The sequence below is a fragment of the Callithrix jacchus genome, chromosome 5, assembly GCF_049354715.1.
Source record: "Callithrix jacchus isolate 240 chromosome 5, calJac240_pri, whole genome shotgun sequence".
Lineage (NCBI taxonomy): Eukaryota > Metazoa > Chordata > Mammalia > Primates > Cebidae > Callithrix > Callithrix jacchus.
Window position 1 is genome coordinate 99,143,517 of NC_133506.1, and position 13,809 is coordinate 99,157,325.

Here is a 13,809-nt window from a genome sequence, read left to right on the forward strand (position 1 = left end):
GATGTGGCTCTTATGTTCCCTGAGTTTTCAGTCCTAAAGAGAAATGGCAGGCTGTAATTTTGCCACAAGCCAAATATCCCATCTCTATTGTTAATACCTATCTGTGGTTTAGCAATGACCCTGACAATTTTGGAGGGAGTCTGGCACCCAGCCTCTTTAGTTGGACCACTTGGAGGAGGAGGTTGTGCTTGGAGCCATGGAAGGTGATATTCAGATCTCAGAGTGGAAAGAGAGGACTGGATCTTAGGTGCTGGTAAAAGGGGAAAGGAAATAAAAGGTGACTGTGTTACCTTTTCTAGAGCATCCACCTTGTGCTAAGGTTTTATATACATTCTCTCATGTACTACTTCCCATGTTACAGGAAATAGGGATGGGAGGAGGAGTAGGAGTAAGGGAAGGGCAGTTGGCAAACGGGAGCCAGCAGAGCCCTGCACACAGCATTCCTGAAGGGCGGTGGTGCCCACTTGAGGTGCCATGGCCAGTTCTGTGATGCTGGATATCTGAGAGCATGCTGGGCATTTCTGCAGGCACATTAGTTGCCTCCACTAATTCATGTTTCATGCTACCTGGTTACTCAGTTGTTTTGAACCATTCACTAGAATTAATTAATTTTATTTTTATTTATTTATTTTTTTGAGATGGAGTCTCACTCTGTTGCCCAGGCTGGAATGCAAATGTGTGATCTCGGCTCATTGCAACCTGAGCCTCCCAGGTTTAAGTGATTCTCCTGACTCAGCCTCCCGAGGAGCTGGGATTACAGGTGCACGCTACCACACTAGGCTAATTTTTGTACTTTATAGAGACAGGATTTCACCATGTTGATCAGGCTGGTCTTGGACTCCTGACGTCAGGTGATGCACCTGCCTCAGCCTCCGAAAGTGCTGGGATTACAGGTGTGAGCCACTGTGCCTGGCTCATTTGCTAGAATTTATACATAAGCATGTCCTTTGCTCATTCTGCCTGCATTTGTAGACAGCCCTTTTTTCCTTTCCTTCTGTTCTCTCCTGCCACTGCAAACTGGGATTTTAGCCTCAAGCCCTGTCCTGTTCCTATAGGGTATGTTTCAGATGGCCAGCTTATTTCAGAGTCCCCCATGAGCCAGTGAGTGCATAGAAGTTAGGTTGCTGTCTTTGCATTCTGATCTTGCACCCAATAAGCCACACACATTTGAAGAAAAAGAATAGAGAGTTGTTTGGATCTGGCTGATTGAGCAACGCAGGCTTTATAATTATGTCGAGTTAGGTCTTGTCAAATTGTATCGACTTAAGTAATGTTCCATGTCAGGCCCACAGGTTTATGGCATTGAACGCTCTTTGTTTCAGTCTCAGTCATCCTAAGCACACTTCATTTCTCAATAGAAAAGTTTTAGATGTGAATGAACCCCAAATATCCAAAAGCATCCATTTTCTGCCTGTGTGGTGACTGGTCCCAGAACCGTTACAATGCTGGTGCTGCCATGCATCCTTTTAAGTCCATCTCTGAACAGTGTATTGTTTGGTTATAACTGTGTGGAGAATTAGGGAGCTTGATCTGTGTCCCTTTGCAATGCCTTCTAAGTCTTAAGAGCCAAAACTGGATGGTAAATATTATTTCTTTTTCCCTTTACTATATGAATGATACTTAGACAAAACTTATTATCTTAACTGTGCAGACATTTACTTCAACCCCACACAAGAGTGTCTGTGATCTCAACTATGAGAATCTTGTCTCTTGAGCATTCTTTTTTTTAGCTTGAACAGCTTTCTATATTTAGAAAAGGAGGAGAAGAAATATTTAAGTTACTACTTAAGTCACCACAGGATAAAAAGTTTTTAACTTCTTTAAAGGATTAGTGAGGGTGCCCTCGACGCCAATCCCAGTGTGCTCAGGAATTGCCTCTTATTGGGGCTGTGACATGCTTTTGGCCAGAACAGAGCTCAGCCAGATGTCACTGTGCTCACTCAGCCTGTGGGGTGAGAGGCCGAGGATTGCTTCCTGTGGGCTGAGTAGCCTTCCTGTGTTGTCAGTGACAGTCAGAGTAGCTGCTGCCAGGCAGTACCAGCTTGCCTGTCAGGCGATCTTGTAGCCTGAGACACTCTGTGCTTTCAGGAACGAGAGTGCCCTGATATCCAGAGTGCCTCCCGTCACTGTCTAAATATTTGTCTTGGATATGGTCATAAGCACCACTGAGTTCCCAGCACTCTGAGTGGGCCTTTCTGGAGTGGGGAGCCTGTGTCCATAGGGCAGTGGGTGGGAAGTTTGGAGAAGAGAAGCCAGGTCCTTGACTCTGAAATGCTCTGTGCTTGAATGGGACTGAGCTATGCAGCATGGCCTGGTGGAAAGAATGTGATCATGGGCATTAGCCTCTGACAGACCTTGAGTATGAATCTCAGCTCTCCTGTTTATTGCCTGACCTTGAATACAATAGTTGATCTCCCTAAGCCTCAGCTTTGCAGTGTCACTTTGAGAATTAAATGACAAGCTAGCACATAAAAGTACCTCAATAAATTAATACTAATATTAATTGTAATAACCACCACCACCATAACCGTCATGAAGACATAATTATAGTTTAAGATTTGAAGGCCAGGCGCGGTGGCTCATCCCAGCACTTTGGGAGGCCAAGGTGGGCGGATCATCTGAGGCCAGGAGTTCGAGACCAGCCTGACAAATGTGGAGAAACCCCATCTCTACTAAAAATACAAAATTAGCAGGGCGTGGTGGCACATGCCTATAATCCCAGCTACTCGGGAGGCTGAAGCAGGAGAATCACTTGAACCCAGGAGGCGGTGGTTGTGGTGAGCCGAGATCCTTCCACTGCACTCCAGCCTGGACAACAAGAGTGAAACTCTGTCTCAAAAAAAAAAAAAGAAAAATTAACACAGCTAACATTTGTTGAGGACTCATTATGTGTCAGATATGCTAAATGCATTCTCTCTCAATCTTCACAACAATCCCATGAGGTAGAATCTGTTATCACCCACATTTTACAGATGTGGAAACTGAGCACCAGAGAGGCTAAATTACATACCCAAGGTGACATTGCAAGAAATGAGGGAGGGAGACTTAATAAAAATGCAGAGCTTTTTGATTCTAAAGCTGGTAGTCTTGATTAATACCTCAGGTTCTTCATGAATAAATAAAGTAAGCCTCAAATTAAATAATAAATGTGAAGTGTCCTGTACATGGATATACACAGTACACACTGGAGGTCTGCCACCCCTGAGTGGCTTTTAATTTAAAATGTGAAAGTGGCTTACACCCTTAGATATGAGAGAGAGCTTAGTAAAAGTAAGAGTGATCCTGCTGGCCTTGGCACTTCTGAAGCTCCCATCCCATCCTCTGTCTTGTTCTGTCAATCTGACATGGTTTCCTGTGTCTCTTGCTCTAAGCAGCAGACCTGCTTGGACTGTAAGAAACATTTCTGCATGACCTGTTCAAGCCAAGTGGGGAATGGGCCCCGCCTCTGCCTTCTCTGCCAACGGTTTCGAGCTACAGCCTTTCAGCGAGAGGAGCTCATGAAGATGAAGGTGAAGGACTTGAGGGACTATCTCAGCCTCCATGACATCTCTACTGAAATGTGCCGGGAGAAAGAAGAGCTGGTGCTCTTGGTGCTTGGCCAGCAGCCTATAATTATCTCCCAGGAGGGCAGGACTCATGCCCCCACCTTGTCCCCAGACTTTCCCGAGGAGCAGGCCTTCCTGACCCAGCCTCACTCCAGCACGGTTCCACCTACCTCACCCAACCTTCCCTCTTCATCTGCACAAACCATCTCTGTTCCTTCAGTCCAGGTTCAGGAGAATCAACAGGTAAGGGCCCATTTGTAGTCTCCCCTAGTCTGTGCCAGTTTGAGGGCTCATTTTCATTTTCCTCTCCTGCCTGCATTGTGGGGATGGGGTATAAGGCTAAGTGTCTTGATCACATGAAGCCTTTCTGACTATTGGTGCACGAGTAGTGTTTTCTGGATATCAGACTCATGTTTTGGCTTTCTTCAGAGGTTATATGCACAGTACCAATTTTTTTTTAATACACAACTATCCTAGTTAGACATTTTTTAAAGTTCATCATTCCAGAAATATTTTGAGAAAAATAACCATTAAGCCTTCAAATTTAGTTCTGTTCCAATTTGTCCTCCAACTTAACTCCTTTGTTTTGGTCTTCCTTGGCTGGATTGGGAACTTAGTTACTTAGTAACCATCACAAGGAATATAGGAAAGCAAAGGGCTATGTGGAGGGAAGGGAGGATGGGGAAACAGACAGAGACACTATTTCTCTTATTGGTCGCTGTCTGGGAGCAGCAGTAGTTGGCATGCTGTACTTGTAAGTGGCTTCTTCATTATCCTGGGGGCTTGGAAGCGGTAAGCTAAGAGCAGCACATACTGAATCATGACCCAGGCCTGGGGAGTACAGAAATAAGTAATACACTGTCTGTGTCCTCAAAAAGCCCCCAGAGAAGGGAAGGTAGACATGCAGACCAACGAACTACTGGATTAGAGTGAGGCCGGTGGACATAACCATTGCACAAGAAGTGGTGATGTTGCACAAGTGCCTTAGTGACCCTGTTATTTATAGCGGTGTCCCCAACCTTTTTGGCAGCAGGGACCGGTTTCGTGGAAGACAGTTTTTCCACAGACTGGGGTAGGTTAGTTTTGGGATGAAACTGTTCCACCTCAGATCATCAGGCATTAGATTTTCATAAGGAGCATGCAACCTAGATCCCTTGCATGCCCACTTCACAACAGGGTTCACACTCCTACGAGAATCTAATGCCACCGCTGACAGGAGGCGGAGCTCAGGTGGTAATGCTCGCTTGCCAGCCACTCATCTCCTGCTGTGCATCTGGGTTCCTATCAGGCCATGGACCAGTACCAGTCTATGGCCCAGGGGTTGGGGACCCTTGATCTAAAGGGCTTGGACAATATGGGGGAATTAGGAACTACAGGATCCAATTTCCACATCCTCTTTTGTCACTGACTTCTTGGTCACCCTGGGCAAATGTTGAGCCTATGACAAGGAAATGGGGTTAGTAATCACAGACTACTTTTGATCTTGCCAGGATGTCGAGACCTGAATGTGTGATACCATGTTTAAAAGAGCTCCAAGCTACTTAGAGCTGGTATAGTGCTAGTGCTGTCAGTTCCCACACATGATGTGGATGGCTGCCGCCGCTTGTTTATGACCACCTCCTTTGCCAGGACTTAGCCCCCGATTCAGCTCTAGACAAGCACTGAGGCATAAAGGCCAATGTGATAGCATAATTTAACTGCAGTAAAATCATTTAGCTCCCTCTTTGGCCTGAGCATGTTTTTCTCTGCAGCTGGACTTTAACTCTTCCCTAAGCTCTAATACATTCTTCTGTTTGCTTGTTTTTTTGGAGCACTCTATGTATAAGGAGTCAGAATAATCTGAGGAATTCTTTTTCCATAAAGAACCTTGGCTGGGCATGGTGGGTCATGCTTGTAATCTCAGCACTTTGGGAGGCTGAGGCAGGCAGATAGTTTGAGCCCAGGAATTTGAGACCAGCCTGGCAACATGGCAAAACCTTGTCTCTATAAAAAATATAAAAATTAGCTGAGTGTGGTGGTGGGCACCTGTAGCTACTCAAGAGGCTGAGGTGGGAGAATCATTTAAGCCTGGGAGGTCAGTGCTACAGTGAGCAGTGAGCAATGATCAAGCTACTATACTCCAGCCTGGGCAACAGAGTGAGAGTCTGTCTCAGAAAACAAAAACAGAAAAACCAACCAAACCTTTAGATAGATATTTTCAGTGAAAGATTATAAACTGGCCGGCTCACACCTGTAAATCCTAGCACTTTGGGAGGCCAAGGAGGATGGATCCATCACGAAGTCAAGAGATCAAGACCATCCTGGCCAACATGGTGAAACCCTGTCTCTACTTTTAGTAGAGACAATACAAAAATTAGCTTGGTGTTATAGCGCAGGCCTGTAGTCCCAGCTACTCCAGGAGGCTGAGGCAGAAGAATCACTTGAACCCAGGAGGTGGAGGTTGCAGTGAGCCGAGATCTGCCACTGCAGCCCGGTGACAGAGCGAGACTCCATGTCAAAAATAAATAAATAAAAAGGCTGGGCACAATGGCTCACACCTGTAATCCCAGCACTTTGGGAGGCCGAAGCAGGCAGATCACTGAGGTCGGGAGTTCGAGACCAGCCTGACCAACATGGAGAAACCCCATCTCTACTAAAAAAAATACAAAATTAGCTAGGTGTGGTGGTGCATGCCTGTAATCCCAGCTACTCAAGAGGCTGAGGCAGGAGAATCACTTGAACCTGGGAGACGGAGGCTGCAGTGAGCTAAGATTGCGCCATTGCACTCCAGCCTGGGCAACAAGAGCAAAACTCCATCTCAAAAAAAAAAAAAAAAGGATTATAAACTTCCTTTGTCATTAACCAGAAATTTCCAGATTGCACTAAAGGTCACCCTATATACAAGATCAAATTGGGTACTTTCCCGCCAGGATTTTCATGATACCTTAATGTCTGCTCACATGCCCTGTTCTGATGAGACCTGCACTTTGCAAGTAGGAAAAACAGGTATGGAAGAATTAAGTAACTTATGCAGTGTTATCTGACAAGCTCACAAGTGATCTGCACCTAGAATGTAAATTTCCTTATAATACTTGTTCAACCAGGGTTCTTTCTTTTTTACCTTTAGTGCCTTGGCAATCAATAGTTGCCAGGCAAGAAAGTATGTACAATAAGCACAACTGTGGACAGGTACTAGTTTTGGAGTTTGATTTGGCCAGTGGGCAAACTGGAAAGACAAGAGCTTACATTGCAACATGAGGTGGTTTCTCTTTCTAGGAAACAGGACATCTGAAAGATATCTACTTAGGAACAGGTTAGGCTCTGAAGGATTCCAGAGTAATTCCAAGGTGATACTATCTGAGAGACCACTGAGGATCTAGAGTAAGCTAAGAGAAAACATTGTTGATGAAGACATTGATTTGGATGCATCTCCACACATATGTGTTATGTATTTGATCTTGCCTTCACTTGGCATTTTGTTATTTCTACTTTTCGTTTCCATTGCAATTGTTTGCCTCTTCTTGTTTAGCTCCATATTATGCATCCTAATGTGGGATGAATGGCTGAGGTCAGTGGGTGACTTTGGTTTCCCAAATTGTCCCTTCACTGGCATCCCCAGAATCTGGTGGAAAAGGCCTGTGAACTCAGACACCTCTTTGCTCTGAGCTCACACCAGGCCCTTTGCCTGGAGGGAGCAGTGGGTAAGAGGATCTACTTAAGGGGTTTGTGGCTTAAATGGTGATGGAATTAGGAGGCTCGCAGTTCCGACTACTCTTTGGCCAAACCTCCTAAAAGAGTACTCAGCAGAAACCTTTTGAGACGTGAGTATTCTAAGCAGAATAAATATAAGCATAGGCATTACATTGTCTTTTTTTTTTTTTTTTTTTGAGATGGAGTTTCATGCTTGTTTCCCAGGCTGAGGGCAATGGCATGATCTTGGCTCTTGGCAATCTCTGCCTCCCAGATTCAAGTGATTCTCCTGCCTCAGCCTCCCTAGTAGCTGGGATTACAGGCATGTGCCACTACATCTGGCTAATTTTTGTATTTTTAGTAGAGACGGGGTTTCACCATGTTGGTCAGGCTGGTCTCGAACTCCTGACCTCATGATCTGGCTGCCTCAGCCTCCCAAAGTGCTGGGATTACAGGAGTGAGCCACTGTGCCCAGCAGCATTGTTTTATATAGTCTTAGGCTGATAGATTCATATATACATTAAAATACTTTTTGACTAGGTCTGGACACAGCTCTTAGTAATGGTGTGCTCAACATGGGGAGCACATTTTCAGAATGTGAGAGTAGTTAGTAGGGAGAAAAGAGAGAGACGAGGGTGGTGATGGTCTGGAAACTTGGTCTCATCAGTGTCAGATAAGGAAGCCAGGGAGATTTAGTGTGAAGGAGGGGAAAATATGGTTTAAACAGTTTGGGGGAAAAAAACAGTAGACTGTGGTCTGAGGGGCAGAACCAGGGATAGGGATGGCAATCTTGGATCAGTGTCAAGAAAAACTTTGAAGTCAGATAGAGAGCAGTCCAGCAGTGGAATGGACACAGTGACCTTCTCTTCCCCTGCAGTGCTCAAGCTGAGATTAAATTGGTGGTGAGTGGTGGCCACTGCCATCCTGGTGTGTGCAGAGTTAATGCAGTTTTGTTCTAGAGGGCAGCTTTGTCTGTTGAAATCTATTTGTGCGTTTCTCTGCTTGACAAAGTTGCTATGAGACAGCAGGCTTTTGTGATGATGCTGTGAGAGGCTCCAGATTTCTGGGCGAGATGGGAATACATTCTGGACATTGTGTGAGTTGAAAAAAGGCCCATACTATGCAGATCTCTGGGACATCTCTGGATGTGATGTTACTCTTCTCTCCCCACAGGCCAATGGCCATGTGTCTCAGGATCAAGAGGAACCCGTCTACCTGGAGAGTGTGGCCAGAGCACCTGCTGAGGATGAGACCCAGGTGGGGCCTCTGCTCGGGTCTGTGCCTTCCCCTTTGCTCTTTCACTGGTGTTCTTAGGAACCTCTTAGCAGACTCGGGTGGAGAGAGAATAAGTGTATGATGATAGTGCTTCTGAAATTGTGTTTTGGGGGTGGAGTTTAGTGTTAGTGTTTCAGATTAGCTTGTGAAGCCGTCAGTTGTGAGGTCATAGTGGAGACTGAGAAGCCTCATGGCCCATTGTATTTCCAGTCTCTTGACTCTCTAGGAGCTGCCAGAGGGCAGGCTTAGAGTGCTGCTGTGAAAATCTTGTTCTTTTCTCCTGCTTCTAGCACATTATAGCCATTGTCAAGGGAAGGAGGTCAGACAATTAGCCAGGCAGGGCCAGTCCAGAGCACAGACATTGAGGCCAGGGAGCTGTGGCCAAGGTATTGTGTATAGAGGAGTGCTTACCAGAAAAATGTGCCTCTTGTGGGCAAACAGAAGTCTCTAGGTGAGAAGGGCCAGCACTATGCTGGGTTTCATGTGCGGCTACATTTAACCTCCACAGGACCCCTGTGGGGTAGGACTGCTCTCTCTCCTTTATGGGAGGCAAACAGGCTCAGAGTGGTAAGCAACTTGCTGGTAATTATTTAGCATTAACCAGCTGATGAGTTGGGGATTCAAAATTAGGGTCATATGACTCAAACTGGTGCTCCTACTATACTTCTATCTACTGCTGTATCACACTGATGGTTGGTCTGTGTCTGCTCCTGGGCACAGAATCATGGATCAGGAAGAGATTCTAGTATATTTTGCAATGCAGAGCACCATGCCAGGTAGTCATCCTGTCTCTGTTCCTACCCTTCATGAGGTCAATCACCAAAATTATGGTGTGGTGAGTGCTTTGGGGTCCTTGGAGAAAGAGCCTGGGGAGGTCAGAGCTGAGCACATTGATCTCATCTTTGCCATTGCAGTCTATTGACTCAGAAGACAGCTTCATCCCAGGCCGAAGGGCCTCTCTTTCTGACCTGACTGACCTGGAGGACATTGAAGGCCTGACAGTACGACAGCTGAAAGAGATCTTGGCTCGCAACTTTGTCAACTACAAGGGCTGCTGTGAGAAGTGGGAGCTGATGGAGAGAGTGACCCGGCTGTACAAGGATCAGAAAGGACTCCAGCACCTGGGTGAGTGGTTGTCTGTGTGGTAGCTGTACAGAGCTCAGGAGTGTTTGCTGTCACTCCAAAGCATGATGGCATTGATCTGACTCAGTTTCCACACTTTTAGCCATAGAAGGAGACACCTTACTTATTCGCACCATCTAATGATAGCTGTCATTTGTAGTTGATGTCAAAACTGGATTTGGCATTGCATATATCTGTTTATTCCTTAGAGCAACCTATGAAATAGGCATTATTAGCATCACCCTTTTATTATGGAGCCCAGATTTTAACTGAGAATTTTCTGGTCTAAGTCCATAGCCTTTCTTACCATATGGTATCCCCTCCATACTCTAACTACCACCTTTTAAGTTTTCTTACCTTAGAATAAGAATGCTTGTTCTAAAGATTTGGGAGGTAGAAAGTGAATCTACATACATAGTAGAAGATATCTGTTCCATCTGCACTTGGGCTTTTCCTTTTGTTCATTTCCCAAAGCATTTTTTACTGTATCATTTTCAGGAGATGCCCAGGAAAATATCTGGGTCTGTGGTTAAATGAGTTTAGGGAAAAATACCTCATACTGTATCTTCATTACTGATTTATGGTGGATTTTTATATTAAAGGCAGAGAAGTCCTGCAGAAGAGAAATGTGTTTTGGCTGTTTTGAACTTGGTGTTTCCTGAAATTATTTCACCACAGAATCCTTTCTTCCCCTCCCCAACTGATTTACTTCCCACAGAGCAACATACTGATTTCTTGCATGGTAAGGGTGGCTGAAGTCCGATTTCAGGCTCTCCTCTACCAGTAGCTCAAATTCATCAGTGTTAGGGAACATCTGACTGACTATTCACCTGATTACAGATGGAGGCCTACTGATGTGGAGTCTGTTTTCCCTTTGGGATTATTTCCAAGCTAACAAGAGTCCTCTCACAAGTTGTTAGGACCTGGGGAACAGAACAGATGACTCACATGGGAACTTTATCCAGACTCCCTGCCTGACTGAAATAGCTAGATTGTTCATTCTTTCTTCACTTTAATGCTGGCTTCAAAAGCAATAGAAAAGGATATTGTGCATATACAGTATCCTTCTACTTGACAGTTTGTTTGTGCCAACTAGTGGAATACCTTTTTTTAAAAGTAGATCAGCCCAGGCGCGGTGGCTCATGCCTATAATCCCAGCACTCTGGGAGGCTGAGGTGGGCAGATCACTTGACATCAGGAGTTCAAGACCAGCCCTGGCCAACATGGTGAAACCCTGTCTCCCCCAATAAGAAAAAAAATTAGCCAGGAGTGGTGGCATGTGCCTGTAGTCTCCAGCTACTTGGGAGTCTGAGGCAGGAGAATCACTTGAATCGGGGAGGCAGAGGTTGTACTGAGCCAAGATCGTGCCACTGCACTCCAGCCTGGGCAACAGAGTAGGGCTCCTTCTCAAAATAAAAGAAAAAAGAGTAGACCAGATACACCAGTAGGAGCTTTGTGTGAGTTCTAAGCATGTAGTGAGTGAAGAGGGCAGATGTCCGTTTAGTCTCTTGGCAAGACTGGTCCCAGCAGAGAGTGGTTAAGAGTTCAGAAATGATGTCAGGGCAGTAAGAGACTTTGCTGGTACCATGGTGCCATCACTTATTCAGACATCCTTCTCTTTCCTTTTCAGTCGGTGGTGCTGAAGACCAAAACGGTATGTAGTTGTTTCTGTTTGGGAATGGGGTTAGGCTCTTTTGTCCTTCCCCTCCTTCAACCTCAGTCCCTTAGCAGTTTAAGAATTCTGAGCATTTGAGCCTTCAGGGAGAGGGTGTGTGGGAAATTCACTGAGAACAGGGGGCCTCTCACTGTCTTTAGAAATTCTCTCTGCTCCCTGTGCAGGAAGCAGAGTGGAGCATACCTAGGACTGATGTGCATGTCCCTGGGCTGCCAGAGCTCAGAAGCCAACATTTGTAACACACTGAAACAGAGAAGGGGTGGCATGTATCACACTCAGTTCATTTTTTAAAATCCTGGTGTGTTAGTTCTGGTCTGGGTAGGGAGGGTCTCTTTGTGCACCTTCTGGGGAATCAGGATGTTTACCAGCTTCTGGTACTAACCAAAAAGAAAGGGTGGTGACAGCCCTATTTGTGCAGGGCTGGTAATGGTTAGAGCTACTCTGGAGCTAACATATGCTTTACTCTCTGGGCACAAGCTATGTAGCTCACCTTGGCCGCCATTCACCAAAGACCACCACTGGGCCTTCAGGTACTTCCAGAACACATTACAGAACTCCTGACCCTCTGCAAGAACATTCTAAAATATCCTATGCATTTTTAAAAGCTTAGGAACTCCCTCCCAAGAGAGAATGTTCTTAGAGTAGTAGTATTGGTAGTAGTGGTAGTCGTAGTAGTAGTAGTAGCCTGCAAAGCATTTTAAAACTATTTTGGAAGACTTCCCAAATTTATTTAATAAAATGGCCTTTTGCTCAGAATGGGCAGAGTTTTATGTCTGATTATTTCTCATCAGACTTAAAAAACAGTTGAGCTTTTTCTCAGTTCCCCAAAACCAGACCTACCCCATCCTCCCCTGGTATCAAGATTAGGCTGAGCTACTTGGTGCTTTCCTTTCTTTTTCTGATTCTCTGGGAGAGTGCTGACAACTGAGTTAATGTGTTTATTGTTATTCCTGGGAGAACAATTGAAAAAAATCTATAAATTATTCCCACTCATCTTAGGTATTTGTATAATCTGCAAACCTTCCCTGTTAGGGCCAACAGCAAAAAGGTTTCACTCCCTTTCACATTCAGCCTACCTCCTAGGGGGAAGTATTTCTTGACTTATTGAATAGTCCAGAAAAGAGAAAGTATAGATGCAATAAGGGAGAATTCCTCTATGGGGTGGCTAAGCTCCAGATGATAGAGGTGACTGGTATGAGATCAGTTCCTTTTTATGGGTACCTACTTCAGGGTGCAATTTAAGAAATGTTTGAGATAGCTGGGCTTTTGAACACGTTTTTTTCTGTGGGTCAGCTCAACTAGGATACTCGTCATGCCCACTATATGCTGCTACTGACACAAGCTAGTTAACATTTATGGAGAACTCTATGCAATCAGCAGTTGGTACCGTCTGGATAGTTTCTACTCTTAGGGCACTTAGGTGGAAGGCCATTCTAGAGGAGGAGCTGTGGGGCCAGCCTGCCTGGGTTTGAATCCTGGCTCCTCAACTTAGCAGCTTTGTGCCCTTGTGCAAGCCACTTAACTCCTACCCCAGTTGGCTTCATCTATAAAAGAGTAACGAGAGTAACAAGAGGTCCTACTGGTCCTACTTGATAGTTTTTGTGAGGCTTCAGTGAGTTAATACATGCAAAGCTCTCAGAACCCTGCCTAGCACATGGTAAGCATTCAGTAAATGTGGGATGTTTTCATTCCCTTGGGAAGATGTTCATTCATCAGACATTTAACGAGTACTTACCATGTGACTGCCATTGGGGGCTTCAAAGATGAATATCTAACCTCAGAGCATGGAATAAATGCCAAGCATATAATTGTAAAAATTGAATATGTTGAATTAAAGAGCTCATGTCTACTGGAGGAGTAAGTAGGCAAACTCAAAATTTTAATCCAATGTTATAAGCAGTCATGGGGGTATAAAAAAGTTCTGTGGGGGTGGAAACAAAGAAGGAGCAATAATCTCTGCAAGCTTCTCCACCAGGAAGTTTCCTGAGGAAGCCTGGGAGTAGTTTGTGAGATAGCAGAGGGCTCCCCCATGATCCTTGATTTTATTAAATGGAGGATATGTTTATAGATAAGGCATGTGATCCTCAGTGAAACATTCACCACAGTTCCATTTCTATCTAAGCTTTTCTGAACCAGTTTTATCTTTTTAGCAGTGTTCTGCCTCAGGGGATAATAAGTCTCTAAGTGCCACTCACTCAATCATTATATTACAGCAACTGTCTGAAAATAATTTAAGTTTTGAGAACTTTGGCTTAGTTCTCATGTTCTGGGATGGTGCTGATCCAGAAGTACCATACTTTTAAAATCTATACCTGTTGGAGGGGAGAAGGTGTGGATTAAACAAGTAACCAGAGTTGGTTATTAAGGAAATGTTTCCTTGGAGGAGCTCTATTTGAGGGAAGCATGTGCACTAGTTTGTTCACAATGTACCTGTTATCTCCCACCTCCCTCCTCCAGTCACCCCTATACACTTAGACATTCTCCTCACTCCTCTGCCCCTTTTCTTCTGCCCTGTTTGTACAG

At 44.9% G+C, this 13,809-nt stretch overlaps 1 protein-coding gene across 11 annotated transcripts in view; it reads left to right on the forward strand.

Annotated features, from left to right (window-relative positions):
• RFFL (ring finger and FYVE like domain containing E3 ubiquitin protein ligase) overlaps positions 1–13,809 on the forward strand; it is an 83,301-nt gene that overhangs the window by 63,513 nt on the left and 5,979 nt on the right. For 7 of the 11 annotated variants that reach the window (XM_035300834.3, XM_078373842.1, XM_035300833.3 and 4 more), the window contains 4 exons: positions 3,375–3,788; positions 8,388–8,471; positions 9,404–9,614; positions 11,242–11,265. In XM_035300834.3, the coding sequence (XP_035156725.1) occupies positions 3,375–3,788; positions 8,388–8,471; positions 9,404–9,614; positions 11,242–11,265 (733 nt within the window). The remainder of the gene's footprint in view (positions 1–3,374; positions 3,789–8,387; positions 8,472–9,403; positions 9,615–11,241; positions 11,266–13,809) is intronic. The other 4 variants (XM_035300839.3, XM_078373844.1, XM_078373843.1 and 1 more) reach the window with 2 other exon arrangements.